The sequence below is a fragment of the Austrofundulus limnaeus genome, unplaced genomic scaffold (genome assembly GCF_001266775.1).
Source record: "Austrofundulus limnaeus strain Quisiro unplaced genomic scaffold, Austrofundulus_limnaeus-1.0 Scaffold55, whole genome shotgun sequence".
NCBI lineage: Eukaryota > Metazoa > Chordata > Actinopteri > Cyprinodontiformes > Rivulidae > Austrofundulus > Austrofundulus limnaeus.
Genome location: NW_013952457.1, coordinates 1,190,957 through 1,207,583, shown reverse-complemented (window position 1 = coordinate 1,207,583; position 16,627 = coordinate 1,190,957). Strand labels below are relative to the sequence as shown.

Sequence of the window (16,627 nt, the reverse complement as noted above, 5' to 3'; positions counted from 1 at the left end):
TCCTACTGTTTTGGTAGCTTTAAAAGCCTCACATTTGTCTAATACTGCTTTAAATAACAGCAAAGCCTTTCTTAATATATGTAATTATGCATTTGCGTAATTTCATCCTTAGCTGCTGTGAGTTTTGTACTGTTAAAGTCCACTTCAAATAAAAAAAATGTGACTAACTTTTTGTTCTTCCATTCAACCACAAAATAAGAGAATTAACCACAGGAGTTGTAAAGACTGTTTTTATTTTCTATTTAAGGTGTACAGCATCTTCAGATTCTGCTTTACATGGGTTTGGGAGTATTTCTTGGTGCACCAGCCTGTGTTAAAAAAAAGAAGAAGTTTACATTAATATATGTTTCAGACTGCAGACTTATGTGACAAATGTTCTGAGTTCAACACCATTTGACAGGACATTAGGGATAATCTGAAGGGTTAATACTCACAGTGGGCCTGAATCTTGGTGGTGGGGTTCGATCCTTCCGGGCCTCACAGGAGCGGTTTCTCACTACCTTGCTGTGGATAGCACAGCTGACACAATAGTGCAGCTTCACGTAGAGCTTGGGCAGGACATATGCTGCAGAGTGGAGAAGAATGTGGGTCAAGACACCAAAATGCTAGGATAGTACTTGTGATACGGCACAATAGATTCAAACAACTGAAGCTGTTGCACATGCAATGGATTTAAATCTGAAGCTTCAGAGAGAAACACCTGCACAATCATCACAGCTTGTTTTAAACTTTTAATTAAACCCATCAAAGAGATGTACGTTGGATTCTTAACTTCCTAGATTTTTTTCAATATTTATGAATATTGTTGAAGCTTTAAGTGCATTGGTACAGAATTACACACTTACAGTCAAAAACACTGGCCTCTGAGATGTCTCTCACGGCGGCTGCCTCCACAATGTTCCTGATGACAAACTTTTTAATGGCCTTGTCCTTTGGGACGCAGCGGGCACAGTTGGTGCAGCGAATGGGCTGCACATGCCCACGGCCCTTCTTGGCACGACCGTTATTCCTCCTCTTCTTTGTCTGTAAAATGAGTGTTTCTTTTAATGCTATATTCAAACATGTGATTTAAGTTGCATTTTGAAGGGGGTATACTTGGACAATAATCATTAGCAATACCTAAGTACACATTTTTAAAATAATACATTTATGAAGATGCAGGGCCAAGAGTGTCAACAGCAATACATTTAAAAAAGCTGATGATTTTGATTAAAATTCAAAAAGTTTAATAAAAAATTATTCAAGTGGATTAATGTTTTCTAGCTTTGTGTTAAAATTGATCTAAATAATATTAATCAAGGCAGTGGAAAGTGGTGGTGTTTCCTAAAAACGGACACCAAAGGCAACATAAACTGTAACCATCACATTATATGTTCCACTGACTGTCATGCAACACGATTAAATTAATTATTTCACCACATTAAATCCAACACTTTGCTGCATTTCTACAAACTGATTGATGGATAAGTGCTCAAGCGGTTTCGGTGTCTTGAACCAAGAGCCATTACAAGATACACGATAACACTATTTAACAAATGCAGCTCTGTCGAATTTACTGGAATATGCACACACTCCTATTAATATATTTACTGGGTCTCCGCTCATGTTAGCAGCGACATCTTCAGCCACATCAGACCGAACACATGCCGAAAACGGTTAGCCTGCTAGCGGTTAGCATTAGGCCCAGATTAATTTTTCATTAGCCCAAAGTAAAATTTAAAATTCATTCTTTACACTTTGTGTTTGCTATGTGTTTATAATGTCTAAAATATACCAAAAATCTCTGAGTAACCGACTGATATCAATTTATTTTTGCTTTTTCCCCCCTGCCACCGTCACTGAAACACTCACCATGTTGAACGGGAAGCTGGAAAGAGGACCGGAAGAGGTTGTACTGTGACAAAAAAAGAAAAACAGACTGCACCGCCCTAAAAAAAAAAGTAATGTCAAATGTTTAGTTTGTTTAACTTTCCATTATTTTTAATACTTGAACAATGTGTTTTATAAAATAATAAAATACATATCAGTACGCTATTTTGTACTGAAGCAAAAAAGTATTTTAAATTTTAACTAGCGGAAGGATACGGCTGAGTCTCATAAAAAAAGCACTTCCGGTTTTTCTTCTCTTCAAAGAAAATACATTTTGAATATTAATTCAATATCATGATTGAAATGTAGAAAACTAACATGAAAAAATTAAATGCTTGTAATGAATAAATGCATTGTTGTATTCAGCACTTGTACTGATTCACCATTGTGAATAGAAATCCTGCTACACAAAATACCATTATTAGTATTTCTTCTATCCTAGTATGCAGATCAACAGTGTATTTAATTATATGTGATACGGGAAAAATACAATAATCTCTTGTTTCAATGAAATGTACAAATCCACTTAACAGAATGCTCACCTGTTACAAATGTGTACGCTATTTATTACACATTTCTTTGTTTATATATATATAAAGCTGTTATTAAAATCTCATTGTCTTCAATGACTGTTCCCAGTTGACTCATTTATACAGAAATATCAGACTGACTCTTAACAAAGTTTACAATAAGAGTAACTGTTAGAGCTTCCTGCAGCTTTAGTCAAATCTGACCAAGTTAGCTCAAACCCTGCATTCATCTCTCAGATTATTTTGCAATGTTTTTCATTGTGATCCAAGCAGCCCTGGAGTTTGCTAACAGCTCACATCAACAAATGTTTTCCTCTCAAGTTACACAAGAGTGGATTAGATTTTAAACTGAGGTGTAAATGTTTTGACGTCATTCTGACCCTATTCTGCTTGAAATCTACCACTCACATTAAAAATATATCATCTGGAAGGTCTTCGTCTTCACATAAATGACAGTTTGTCTGTCGGTGGCATCAGTTCTCACAAAATAACCTTGGACCAACACAGGGTGCAAGTAAACATTTAAAACGTTAACTAACACTTTATAACCTTGTCACAAAAAACTTATAAAAACATTTTCGGCAAGTGAAACGACACGAAGAACACGGCCGTTTAAAAAGTTTATTGAAAGAGTTCTGTGCTTTTGTCCTTATTTCTTCTTGCTCTTCTTATCTTTGGCCTTCTTTTTGCACGGCTTCTGAGCGCTGGCCTTTTTGTAGAGGTAAAGTCCCACCAGGCCGAGCAGAGTGGGCACCAGGGCCAAGCACATGAGAGGGAACACGTCGTTGATCATTTTCTGCCACGGCGTCTGCTGCGATACAGAAACCACCTCCACTTCGAACTGCAGAACGGCGTCACCTGATGCAGGAACGGCACGATTCAAGTTAGTCTACATGGAGGTAAAACATGAGGCGTCTGTGCCAAAAAGTAAAGAATTAACATAATAATTTATTTATTCTTGTTTTTCCTTAAACTTTCCATTCATAACATGTATGTGTGTGTATGTAATAAAATAAGGGTAAATAATATGAAACAAAATGTAAAAACACAAAACAATTAGAAAATAACATTTTTGTTTCACATAATTCACACATATTAAACAACAGCTGTAGCTTTTTTACACCATTCTGAAATAGTTAAATGTGATGCTTCATTTTTAAAAGATACTAGTAACATATTTATGGAGAGCCTTTATGATTTGAGTGCATGTGTTGAGTACCTGGAATTGTAGGAGGGTAGCCTTTTTTTCCATAAGCAAGATGAGAAGGAATGGTGGCTTTGATTTTCTGACTGAATGAGAAAATAACAAGGAATAAAAAAGGGAAAATTTAATATTTTAAAAAACATTTACTGTTAACTCACTGCCTCAGAACAAATGTAAGGTCTTCACAGTGAACGTTTCTTTTTCCACTTACCCTTCACACACGCCAATCAAGCTTTGCTCCAGACCTGATAAGAAGAACACACAATCAATCAGCAAAAGCAGCACATTCTCAATCCAAACGAAAGCGTTACTAACAGAAGCAACACAGCCTGCAGAGACGTGTCATTATGTGTTAGCTTACCGGCAATAACCGTCCTCTTCCCCAGCTCCACAACAAGAGGATCCCTGGACAGCGACGAGTCGATCACCTTCCCGTCCATCAGTTTCCCCTGATCAATACAGTATCCAACACAGCAGAATGAGAAATACTGAATATACTTATTGGAGTTTGGTTAAAAGTATTGCAAATTGTACTTTTTAATACAAGTATGTTCTTGTGTCTGTTACGAAAATATCATTTAACATAAGTTTAATGAAACTTGCAGAAAGTAATCATTGGATGTCCACCTACACCTAATTAACTTCTGGAGTCAATTCAAGATGGCCGCTACAGCCAACTGATCATCAAAAACATAAACACTGATGTAACTCAGTCAGTTTTACAAACATTTAGCTACAATTTGGTGTGGTAGTAGCTGAGATACATACAGTCTGAATGCTAAATATTGTGCAAGATCTTTGCCTAAAACACCATGTTTGCGGTTTTAGTCAACCTTGTTTGTGTGTTAGCAAAATATGGCATGAACCACTGGATGTATTTTTAAAACTGACTATATTTTGTTGCAAACCCATGTCAAGATGACCAACACAGCCAAGTGAGCTTCAGAAAACACAAAAATTGGCTACAGCTCAAGTCAATTTTACAAACACTGAGCTAAAGTTTGATGGTAGCTGAGAGTAAAGCTGGGCAATAAAACAATGATATAAAAATAATAATGATAATACATTTTATTTGAAGGTACCTTTCATGGCACTCGAGGACAATGTAATAGAATATAAAATGCGGCTTTAGCTGCTCCACCTCTCAGACTCAGCTAATCAAGGTTGGTGGCATCGACTAACTCACTCACTCTTTGATAAGTTAGCAATAACCTGCTGAGTAACGTGTGCAGTAGCAGTTTCATGTTTCGCCACTGTGTCTCATACCTGCCTAAAATTAAATAAGAACGGCGTTTAGTGAAAGGAGAAAATTCGTGCAACAGCTTGAGAGGAATTTGTGGATAAAAAGGAAAGGTCCTGTCACCAGTTTGGCAGTAAAAAATCTGCCTTTTTCCCCTGGTCTTTATTTCAAAAATGTAAAACAAACAAAAAAAACAATAACTTGATATCAGCTGATATTAAACACTAATATCGTGATACATTTTTCAGCCATACTGCTAGCTGAAAGTCATACACAACTCCAGTCTGACCAAAATGGCTACAACTCCACATCATTTGTCAACAAACAACATTACTACTAAGATGATACACATTAGACCTGATATGTTAAATATGTCAAGTGTGGCTCAATTTAATGTCCCACACTTTGCTGCTGTCTCTTTATTAGCATTATCATAAGTGACTATTTAAAAGCATAACCCCTCATGTATAACGCATAAAGTTTTTTTCTTTTTTATACAACACATAAAGTGGTCCAGAGACTGTTGCTGACGTGTTTCCTCGTCCCATCAGTCCCAAAGTAAAAGCTGTCGATCTCAGACACCACATAAGACACATGAAATGCATTAATTAAAAAATATATATTTTTTAAATCTTCTCAGAAACGCTCTCAACGCCTGAGGCTTTTTTCTTTCTCATGATCAGAGAAGAAGTGCAGCGAGCTCCACATGGTTCCTGCAGACCGTGCCACATATACAACTCGTCATCAGCTGGGCTGGTCCGGACCTTTCCTTTTTCCTTTTTCTTTGTAAAAAAAATAATGATAAAAATCCTCCACAGTTACTTTATAAAAGAAATAAGCGAGCTGAGTGCCTGTTGTACTTACTGTGTAGTGGATTTGAAGCGTATCTCCCATTTTGGAGGGCGCAGAGCAAGTTTCTGGCTTCACCTTAAGAGTCCAGAGTAAATTTATTTATTTTCACAGCGGTCGTGTTGTTACTGCGGTGGTATTATCGAGCTGTTACTCACCAATGTCTCCACCTGCAGCTCCTCCAACGCGCTGTCTTCAGCCTGAGCGAGTCCACAGGAGCAGAAGGCAGCGAGCAGGAGCAGAAACGCGACTGCTTTCATTGTGAACTTTAGGGAAAAAGCTGCCATTAGGTAACTTCCGAGTATCTGCTGCTGCTTCTTCTTCTGTCCCCGGCGGAAGCAGAGTGGTCAGACAGAGCTGCTCCGTCTGTCGACCCCTCAGCAGCAGGTAAAGCTGATGTGTCGTAACACCGTGGCGATAAGGAGTCGGACGTTGTCCCACCAACACCTGGGTCCCCCAGAAGAGCCCGCCTCGAACATTCCCTCAGTCGGCTAGCGCGTTCTGCTAACCGAGAGGTTCGAGCCGACCCACGGGCCAGGTTATATTTGCTTTTCGCCGGAGATGGTTGCTTAAGAAGTAGCCTATTTCTAAGTGTGATAAATGTGGAACATACAATTTACCTGCTCAACACTGGATGCTGATATTGTCGAACGGAGATGCTGTGCTGAGTCTCTTTAGCGCCACCTCCGTTCGAGCCCACCCAGGGACAAAACATCTTGATTAATCTATTATTACTCGAAGTCAAATAAAACAAATATTTAAAGGATCGTTCCTGCAACTGCACTAATAAGAACAAAACAATCAAAAACACACACACATACTAATTWAAAAAATATCACTCAGTAAATCCAGCCAGCAGCGAAGCGGAAGCTGCACTCCGCCGTGGCGCTGGGGGGCGCTGCTGTGCACCTTCAGCCCACAGTCATGTTTTAATAAACCTGATCTGATGCTCCTGTAGACATCATAACATGGGAATATTTTTATTTATTTATGGTGCCTCACTACTGTAACCATCTCTGTTTATTTGTTTATTGTGTTTAATTTAACAGTAGGACAACACTTTTTCCTCAATCCCCGTGTTAGTCTTTTGCTATCCGAGTCAGAGTTAAATGGTATTGACTGAAGACAGGAGACAGAACTGGAAGTTGCAGGAATTAAGACGTTAAGGTTCTCTATGAGTGCAAGGTTGGATAAAATTAGGAATGAGATCATCAGAGGTACTGCATCGGTTGAATGACTGGGAGATAAAACCAGAGGCCAGGCTGAGATGGTTTGGACACGTCCAGAGGAGGGACAGTGGGTATATTGGTAGAATTATGATTACAGATGCAGCTGGCATGAAAAAAGACAAAGGGGAAATATGGATGAAGTTAGAGAGGACATGTAGGTAGATATGATGTAGTTTTAGGGCCAAAATTAAGACTATTGCACAACCTATTCTTAAACCAGCTATAGGCCGGCACCAGTAATTGAGCAGTTGGCCCTCGTAACTGAGAGACCAGCGCTGGCAAATGAGAAGGAGACTATATCAAAAAGGCTAGCGACTAATGTGGATAAACTAGCATTAGCATTGGAGAGGCCAGCAACTAGCATGCCTAGGCTGCTCCCCTACTTTATTAGACAAAAACTTTTCGAATAAAGAAAACTTTCACTATAAACTAAACTTTATATAAAAGCCCCAACTTGATAGTTCTGGCTTTTCTCATAATTCTACTAAAGAGAGAAAAAACACTGCAATCGACCAATAGACAAGAGCAAATTCAGCTGCTAATTCAAGTGGTAACTAAAGCTGTCTGCTTCACAGTAATATCATGTTTAATATTTATGCTTGACACCATGTTGAACAGTAAATTCTGTCTAAAGAACACCATTTGTGTTGAGAAAGTTTTCTGACGTTTCACTTCCTATCCATGGGAAGCTAAACGTGTTCAACTTTAGAAATGGAAGTCCAGTTGTTGTTGTTTTTTGTTGTTGTTGTTTTTAACCCTTTTTTATTCATATGTAGGTAGTTAGAGTGAGGAGGATGACTCTCTGTGGTGACACCCCTGAAGAAAGGGACCCGCTGAAAGAAGTCAAAAGCCTTTCTGAAGTCTGTCACCAGTTTTGAAAGTCAAAATATGTGATTTGTTTGTGATGATAATGTCAATGGAGAGATTAAAAAACAGTGTGAAAAAAATGACAAATAAAGTAAATATAGAACTTCAAACTTGAATGCCTCAGAAGCTATTTTTACACATATACAGTACATTGTAAAGATTGGGGCAGAGGTTTGAAGACTGTTCACATGTGTGTATTTGGTAATTATTGCTGGTGGATCTTGTAAAAGTTAAACCTAAAACTAAATTGGAAATCAAACTTCTATTTTTACAGGTGTCTGTTAATTACATGCAACAATAAGAGATGTTCTAGGCACTGCTGGTGACACAAATACCTGGTATCTTCACCTATGACTCATTGCTATTACTTATTTTTAGTCAAATGTGTGAGCACTCCTGCCAGGTAGAAACCCGCTCTCATTGACTTGTCATGGGGCCGCAAAATGTCAGCAAGTCAGGCAATAAAGAGGTTTTTATAATGTCACAGTAAGGTAATTTCAAACTACAGTCAAGTCACCATGCTTACAAGTAGGTTAGAATGTAATTTCTTACATGCACATTTTAGTTTTCATTCTTTAAAAATAAGACAACTATATCTTGATGCCATCCATGCCAAACTGCTGAGTCATTTTCTATCATAAACATGTGCTTGTCTTGACTTTTACATGTTATGTCCAAAGGTGATACATTGCTTTGGCTCTTTGTCTTCAGGAACTAGTGAGATCCCATGAACTGATCACCAAGAGACTGTAGGACAAAGAAACAGCCGTCAGGCAGGAGCAGATTATGTATTAAGTTCTTCAACTAACTAAAACAAACACCAAATGATACGGCTCATTCTACACCGTTAAAGMACCCCCTTGTGTATTCACGTCTAGCCAGAATACTGATGCTCAMACTTACATTTTAAACAAATCAAACCTGATTGAGCAGACTGTCTTGTTGTTGGTTTAATTAAACTGGCYCTTTGACTCTGTCACCATATTTTTTTGAATACTAATATAAATTTAGTGGTTWGGACAACCATCATTACCTGATAAAACAATGTATAAAAGATTTATGTACACACCTAAAGTTTTAAAATCCTTTCATAATTGTGCTTGTGTTTGTTGTTATTCATTAGCCTGMAGAATAAAATACTCCATAAATATCATTCAGTTCCGGAACCACTTAAACCCCTTTTTAATGCAGTGTCGGTACGATTCCAAGCCATTTCTGTTAGGCCAGATTCTTGGAACCAGCCCTTTTTTAGTACCTACTTCGTTGTGGTTCCAAGTGGTCCCAGTCGACACCAAAATGCGATATTGGAATACTGTTCTTCACTGACTGGCTATGGGGTGGAGTCACTGGTTGTGTCTAAGCTACCTTTACAACTCGAGGCACCATTTTTTCCAATTGTAGCAGTGACATTAGTCGTGTTTCCATCCTATTTTAATTTGAATTTTTAGCAAATTTTTTAAATTTCAGAACTTATTAGGCAAATGTTTTCATCTCTCATTTTGCGCATTAACCTTTTTTTGAAAAACACAAAAACCACCTCCACCAACCGCCCAAAACACACCCACTGGAACCGGACTGGAACGTCATTGGAAAAGTACCCGAACTGACCCATTCCGACCCTGACCGTACCGACACTACACTGAGTGGCACTAGAGGAAAAGGGGCATTAATTTCCTGATTTTGCAATATTTTTATTGCATTACACTGAAAAAAACTGTTCCAAAAGAACTGTTTTGTGGGTTCAAATTACATATTTTAAATAAGCATAGGCTTGTATAGTTACTTTGTTTAATTTAAAATGTCATTTTTGAATTGGTTGCTTTTCATATTTGCATATAGGTTATTTGATTTTATTCATCAGATATATTTATATATCAAATTAAATCTGATTGGTTATACATAAATTCTGCAGCATGACAATTTTAAACAAKAGTCCTACAAAGAGTCCTGATCCTGATCCATCATGTTGTCTGGGTTTATATGAAAAGACACAGATGTATTAATCAATATTAATAGAAATATCCAGAGATTTTCTTACAAAAAACATACTATGAAACACTACACCTATCAACAGAAATGAAAAGCCCAGTTTTTATGTTGTCTGATTTCACTAGTAAAAACCTGGAGCACGTGTGCTATAAACCAAAAGGTAAAGATAAACTTAAAGTCCCACTCCGTATGAGGGACCAAAAAGAAAACTTTGTGATTTTTGTTCGAACTGAGGCCACCTCTGTGACCAGGCCATCTGGGACATTAGCGTGGGAAGACTGCTGATAGGCTATGTTGACCAGCAACAACTGGAAAAGCTCTTGTGTCAAYACCAATACCAAAAAGGACTGATTCCCCTGTTGAGCAAACAGTTTCCACCTTAAAACTCTTAAAGTGGATCCTGAATAAATTTTTGATGTTTTACATTTTATTGTCATTTATAGACAATGTATTGCATTTTTAAAATGATTTGTCAAAGCCAATTTTTTTTCTGTCATTAGAAGTCATTAGAGGATCTACAGTCTCAGGAATTTTAGGGTCAAAGCCGACAYGGTGTTTGGACTCAATGAAGGATATAAAAGACTGTGAAACTTTGTGTTTCAAGTGGATTTAATGGACATGTTTTCCCCCCAAATAGTTAATTATCACCTCTGAAAAGTGGGCAGTAATGTTTTCGTCCTTGTAAGTGTGTGAGYGTGTCTATTAGCAATATATGTCAAGAACCACTTGACTAAATGTTATGAAACTTCAAGAAATAATCTTTGGATGTACAACCACATTTGATTTACCTTTTAGGGTCAACTCAATCCAAAATGGCACCAACCAAGTGACCTTAAATACACAAAATGACTACAACTCAGTTAATTTTACACATACAGTATATGCTTAATGTGATGTAGTGACTGATCCCCAGGAAATACAGTAATTTGAGCACTAATGCACTGCACAAGATATTCGTTTAAAATTTGTTCTTAAACATTTTAGAGTCAATGCTGTCAGCAAAATATYTKRTGAACCACTGGATTCATTTTAATGAAACTTTTAAAAAGTAAACATTGGATCTCCATAATTGTTTACCTTATAGATTCTAATCCAATTCATAATATCTGCCACAACTAATTAATATTAGCTGACTCAGAAGAGGCTGTAACTCAGTCATTTTTTTACAGATTTTGAGCTAAAATCTGATGTGGCAGCAGTGGTTGTGGTAGTAGTAGTTGCTAGGCCTTAATTAATTTTTTGTTTGTTTTTATTCTAGTAGGCTAGTGATTGTCATTTATTCCAATACATTTAGCAAATGGATGATTTTTTAATCGACAAACAAAACATGTAACATAGTTCTGAATATGTCCAACCAATCATAAAAATAGCTGTACTGGAATCTCCATCAAAATAATAAAACTTAAAATGGTAAAAACTGTAAAATACGGGTTTAATTCTATATAATTCTGTGTAGTGTCCATTTTATACTTTTTAATATTTAGACAAGTATCTATTAACTTGTATGAGTTCATTTTTGTGAAATTGAAATTGAGAAGAAACTGCATGTGAACACGGGAACAAGTTCATCTCAAAATGTACAGTTTTGTTTGTAATATCGCGAGATTACACTTCACTGCCGTGCTGTCAGCCGGAAAGTCTCGTGAGACCTTTAGTAGTGGACTGCTCGGCTAAAGGTAGGACGGTCCTCGGCACCACTAATAACGCGGTACATATCACGAAGGTCCCAGCTGAAGGTAACAGAGCAGTAGAGGGGAAATGTGTTTTGTTGTAGCCGTGTAGAGTCGGTGTTCAGCCGCCCTGAAGCTGCTTCGTTCGGGCGGCTCAGGATGCCCGCTGAGGTGATGATGATGAGCGGAGGGATGGATGGGGTGGTGGACAGGGACGGTTCGCTAACCCGTCTTTCACGCGCTACCAAAGCGTAAATCCTGCCTGATAAATGATGCTAATTTTTGATAAGATGAAACGAAATCGTCGCCGAAGCGGAGATAATTTTAAATGAGCCGCTGTAATAAATAATACGGACCGGCAGGATGGCTGTGTAACGTAGCTGAAGCTGAGACACCGGAACTGGGTGAGCACAGTCAGGCCCCGCTGCTCCCATTAATATCTCCAATCTGGGATGCAAAACCCCCGTGTGGTCAGAAAACAGAGAGGAGCTGGAGTCAGCCAGCATCTTCTTTAGCACCACGGACAGAGGATTTTCAGATAATTAATTTCAAACACAAAGAAGGACATGTTTCAGATAAACATAATTCAGATTAACAAGCTCAAAATGGCTTCTAATTTAACACAAATCCTTACATTTGTGGCAGACGATTTGGTGTAAATTCAGGTGTAAATTAATTTGTTGAAATTATTTTCTACAGCTTGATAATTTAAAGAAAACAAAAGTGATTTTATTGGTTGTGCAGAAAATCTTTGGCACCATTTGATACAAGACTGTTTTATAATGGTTAAAAAAAAGTCACCATTTTCACACTTTTCCCCATGTTTTAATTCCTAACGTGTTAGATTACAAACTCATCTCACATATGTTTGACTTAATTTAATTTTTGCCCGTTTGTGTGTTTGTCTGTAGCGTTAGCAAAATATCTCTTGAATCAGAACCATTAGCCATTGAGTCAACCCGATTCAAGATGGCAACCACAACTAAAAAACCTTAGATATAAAAAAAATGTCTATAGCTGTCAATCTTTTACAGAAAATTAGCTGAAATTTGGTGTGTTGGAAGCTGAGAGTCCTCCTCAGTACATACTCTGGGACACATTGTGCAACATCTTTGCTTAAAACTTTGGCAATAACTGTTAGCGACGCTGTCCGTGAGTCAATTATTTCAAATTTTAATGAAACTCCCAGAAAGTAACATTTAGTGTCGGAATTCAAGATGACTGCCACACCTAAATGACCTTAGTCAACACACAAACGTCTCTAAATCTAAATTTATCCTCCTTTCTCTGTGATCTCCTGTAAAAGCTGCACAATATTGCAGCACAGCGTTTTTTTGATACAAGATTTGACCAAAATAGCTATAACTCCGTCTCTTCTCAGCACAAGATGATTTGGGTTTAAATCTTTAATTTATAATGTCATCTTCAGTTTTGGCAGTGTGATGAGGTGAACACGTTCACACCAGGCCTGCTTATGTAGGACATGTTGCATGTGCTGTGAGGGCTTGGCGTTGTTGCACTCAAATGTTTGAAGGAGGAAAAAAAACAAGTGAGAAGGGTCTGAACAGATTGTGCTGCTGCCTGGAGTCATGGCACAGACACGCATCTCTATCACCCTCTGTAGCTCTCCTACATTTGTAAGATTTGGTTMGTTAGAATGACCATTTAAATTATTTAGGCCTGCAATATGCAGGCGTCACTATAAAGCTGTGTTTTGTTTTCTTTCAGCCTTGCGTATTTATCAGCACCAGACAACTGACGAATTGCTGAAAGGCCTGCAGCACCACGACTCCAGTTTGAGAAGCTCATCTGAACCATGGGGAACATTTTTGGGAATTTGCTGAAGAGCCTCATAGGAAAAAAGGAGATGAGGATCTTGATGGTTGGGCTCGACGCTGCAGGGAAAACGACAATTCTTTATAAGCTCAAACTGGGGGAAATAGTCACTACAATTCCAACTATTGGTGCGTTCTCGCTGGAGTTTCACATTTTATGCACGTTAACAAATCAGTAGCTCGTTTTTTTAATGTGATGTAACTTCTTCACAGGATTTAACGTGGAAACGGTGGAGTACAAGAACATCAGCTTCACCGTGTGGGATGTGGGTGGACAGGATAAGATTCGTCCCCTGTGGAGGCACTACTTCCAAAACACGCAGGGTGATGAGAGCCGATCAGACAGCAGCCCAAAGGCCTCGCTTCCGCTTCACAAAATGCTGTATTTAACCCCCTTTACTTTGCGGCTGTTTCAGGTTTAATCTTCGTGGTGGACAGCAACGACAGAGAACGTGTGAACGAAGCTCGAGAGGAGCTGATGAGGATGCTGGCAGAGGATGAGCTGAGAGATGCAGTGCTCCTCGTGTTCGCTAATAAACAGGCAAGTTGTGCTCTTACAGCTCAAATGCACTTGCGTACTGGTTTGTTGTGGCACTTCCTGTTCCTGTTTCAAGTTGAAGTTATTTAAGCTGTCATTATTAGGGCTTGCCATTTCAAATGAATAGGAGAGCAGATGAATGCATTAAGCTAACTGCTAATGCTACATTTTGAAAATGCAACAATTAAGCCATTTTTAAGCTAAACAAAAACATGAATCTAAAAAATAATTAAGATGGTAACCTGGGCTAATTTTAAACAGCTATGTGTCGTCCATTTTGAGACATGTTGGGCTGAAATTTGGTGTAGTGGTAGCTGAGAACAATCCCCATCACATACTGAATCCAAATGAAAAATTCAAGATGGCCACCATAGCTAAAAGGAAGAATTAACCTTAATTTGACCATTTTTAGCCATATTGAGTATGATGGTTGAAAGTCAAATCTTTAGTATAAAATGTGGCAAGCCTTTTCATAGTTACTCCAGGAACTATTTTTACTAAAGTATGTTGTTAAAAATCAAATCATAAAAAGAAAAACTGATGCAGATTTATTTTTAACATATTTAAAATATATATGTAAATAATTTGATGAGCAAATTAACTTTCAAAAAACTGCTTCACAAAGTTTTGGTCATTTTAAATGATCACAAATGATGCTTCTTATTTATTTTTTTTAAAAGTTGAAACCCAGCAGAACGTTTTTGCAGGATTAAACTCTGTTTCTCCAAACTTCCTGCTCGTCCACAGGACTTACCGAACGCAATGAACGCCGCCGAGATCACAGACAAGTTGGGCTTGCACTCCCTCCGCCACCGCAACTGGTACATCCAGGCCACCTGCGCCACCAGCGGCGACGGCTTGTACGAGGGCCTTGATTGGCTGGCCAATCAACTCAAGAACAAAAAATAAGTGGGCGGCTGGAAAAAAAAAACAACAACAAAACAAACAAAAAAAAAAACAACCACCCAAATCCAACTTTAAAGAAAAAATATCCTTTTTTCCTGGGAAAGTGGTTCAGGTTGGGTTTTGATTGATTTGTACAAAATAATAATCTGAGTCAGGAGGAGGTTTGATTTAGTTGTCAGTGGTTATTTAAAAAAAAGAAATTAAAGATTCTCCTGTTCATATCTAACTACACACACACGTATACACACTAACTGTAACTCGTCACAGACACTTGCTTTTCTTCTCCATCCACTTGTTTTTCAGTGCAATGTACTGTATGTTGGTCTCCAGGTGCTGTGCTGAGTCAGCAGTCAGTCAGACTTTTATGTTTTGTTTTTGTTTTGTTTTTTTTGTTTGTAACTCATCCAAAGATAAGTTCTATCAGATCAACTTTTATTATATTTAGTCTCTTATTTCCTGCAGGGTAACAGCCATGTTTAAAAAAACCAATAATGCAGAAGCTCATAGCACCACAGCAGCCTCTGATTGTGGCTTGTTCTCCTTTCTCATTTGTGAGCAATACTGAGCACTTTGATTCTCATGTTTAGTGTTTAAACTTGTCTCCTTGTCTTTGTGTCAGAGGCTCAGGCATTAATTGTGAACGGCTGGCAATTCTCAACACTTTTTTTTTCAAATGTTTGAGTTGCGTTTTGACACCTCGTGAGGCAACCTGAAGCACCGAGGCCGGCCTTTTTAAATATTTTAAAACACTCTCAATTGCCTGACCCGCGTGCGTCCTGCTCACCACTCACATCTCTGTCCTTAGAGCCGAGACGATGCTGTTTGTAGATTTGTCCTCACAACAGGGCGCAAAACTGGAAACATTTATTTGCCAGCTTTATTGTGAGGGTAGAGGTGCACTAGAATATATTTAAAAACCATCGTCTTGTGTGAATAATGAGTTCAGACTGCATCAGGTTGCCCTTGCTTGTGTGTTTTTTTAGTTTAATTTAGCAGATTCTGTCTCTAAAAGCTGTGCTACTGAATGTGAATATTTAAGCGGCTGTATTTATGGTCGTTCCTCGCCCATCGCCCCATGACTTGTCTGCGTATTTACGTGAAGGAAAGCAGGGTAAGCAGATGTTTGTGTCACAGCTCTCTGAAACTCCGCAGCCGAACGACTGCGTCACAGCTGAAACCAGCAGATTCTATAAACTTTACGTCTCCATAAAGCTATTTCCTCATGCTATACACGGATGCTACGATGAGTTCCAGCATCACAACCCCCCAACTCATCGGTGCATGTTTCACAACCAGTTACTGTTTGTTTAGAAATTAATGGTTTGTTTTATGTGGCCTTATATTCAGATTGGTTTCCTCTCAGCTGGTTTGGTTCTGGTTTTGAGTCGTGAATTTATGGATTAAAACTTTATTCAGTTTTTTGTTCTCTCTGTGCCTCTCAAAAAGGCAGGTTTTGGCACCACAGGCTATCTTTAGTTTTGCTGGTATACCAGATTCATATTTAGTTGTAGCTTTTTGTATTTAGTTTGAGGTTTAGAGGAAACTTTGATGTAGATTGTGTCTGTAAAACGATGATAATCAATGTGAAAAAAAATACTCCCAATGATTCATTCTGTACCGTTATAGTTACACAAGTAGATAAAAAAAAACAATGGTGAAGACTATGTTTTAATGCTGAATGCACAGAGACATCTGTATGTGGTGTAAGATGAGATCCTGCTGTATTACGAATAAACCCATTTTCTGTACGATCTGTTTCTTCTGCTGCTCACTGGTGGCCATTTTTATCCTTTATTTTCACATTTAAACAGCTGATACAGAAAATCTAAGACTTTTGCTTATAAGCTTTTATCAGGAGAGGGCAGTCTCGAGCAGCTAAAAGAACAGGAAACCCTTAACGT

The 16,627-nt window shown here is 38.2% G+C and overlaps 3 protein-coding genes across 3 annotated transcripts; 1 reads left to right on the top strand and 2 right to left on the bottom strand.

The window, feature by feature from the left end:
• Positions 1 to 215: 215 nt before the first annotated feature.
• LOC106518028 (40S ribosomal protein S26) lies at positions 216 to 1,068 on the bottom strand (the record flags this gene model as incomplete). The annotated part of the gene is made up of 3 exons (XM_014009104.1): positions 216 to 308; positions 435 to 565; positions 846 to 1,068. Coding segments are annotated over 3 exons (390 nt in total), but the record flags the coding sequence as incomplete, so codon positions are not given.
• A 1,835-nt stretch (positions 1,069 to 2,903) lies between these two features.
• fkbp11 (FKBP prolyl isomerase 11) lies at positions 2,904 to 6,355 on the bottom strand. The gene is made up of 6 exons (XM_014009095.1): positions 5,851 to 6,355; positions 5,708 to 5,770; positions 3,965 to 4,052; positions 3,815 to 3,848; positions 3,619 to 3,689; positions 2,904 to 3,257 (listed from the first exon to the last, which is right to left on the bottom strand). Exons 1-6 carry the CDS (start codon positions 5,977 to 5,979, stop codon positions 3,049 to 3,051), a joined length of 594 nt encoding a protein of 197 aa, XP_013864549.1. The 5' UTR covers positions 5,980 to 6,355; the 3' UTR covers positions 2,904 to 3,048.
• Positions 6,356 to 11,413: 5,058 nt separating this feature from the next.
• Positions 11,414 to 16,477, top strand: LOC106518024 (ADP-ribosylation factor 3). The gene is made up of 5 exons (XM_014009097.1): positions 11,414 to 11,513; positions 13,176 to 13,411; positions 13,496 to 13,606; positions 13,699 to 13,823; positions 14,568 to 16,477. Exons 2-5 carry the CDS (start codon positions 13,264 to 13,266, stop codon positions 14,727 to 14,729), a joined length of 546 nt encoding a protein of 181 aa, XP_013864551.1. The 5' UTR covers positions 11,414 to 11,513; positions 13,176 to 13,263; the 3' UTR covers positions 14,730 to 16,477.
• The last annotated feature ends 150 nt before the right edge of the window (positions 16,478 to 16,627 follow it).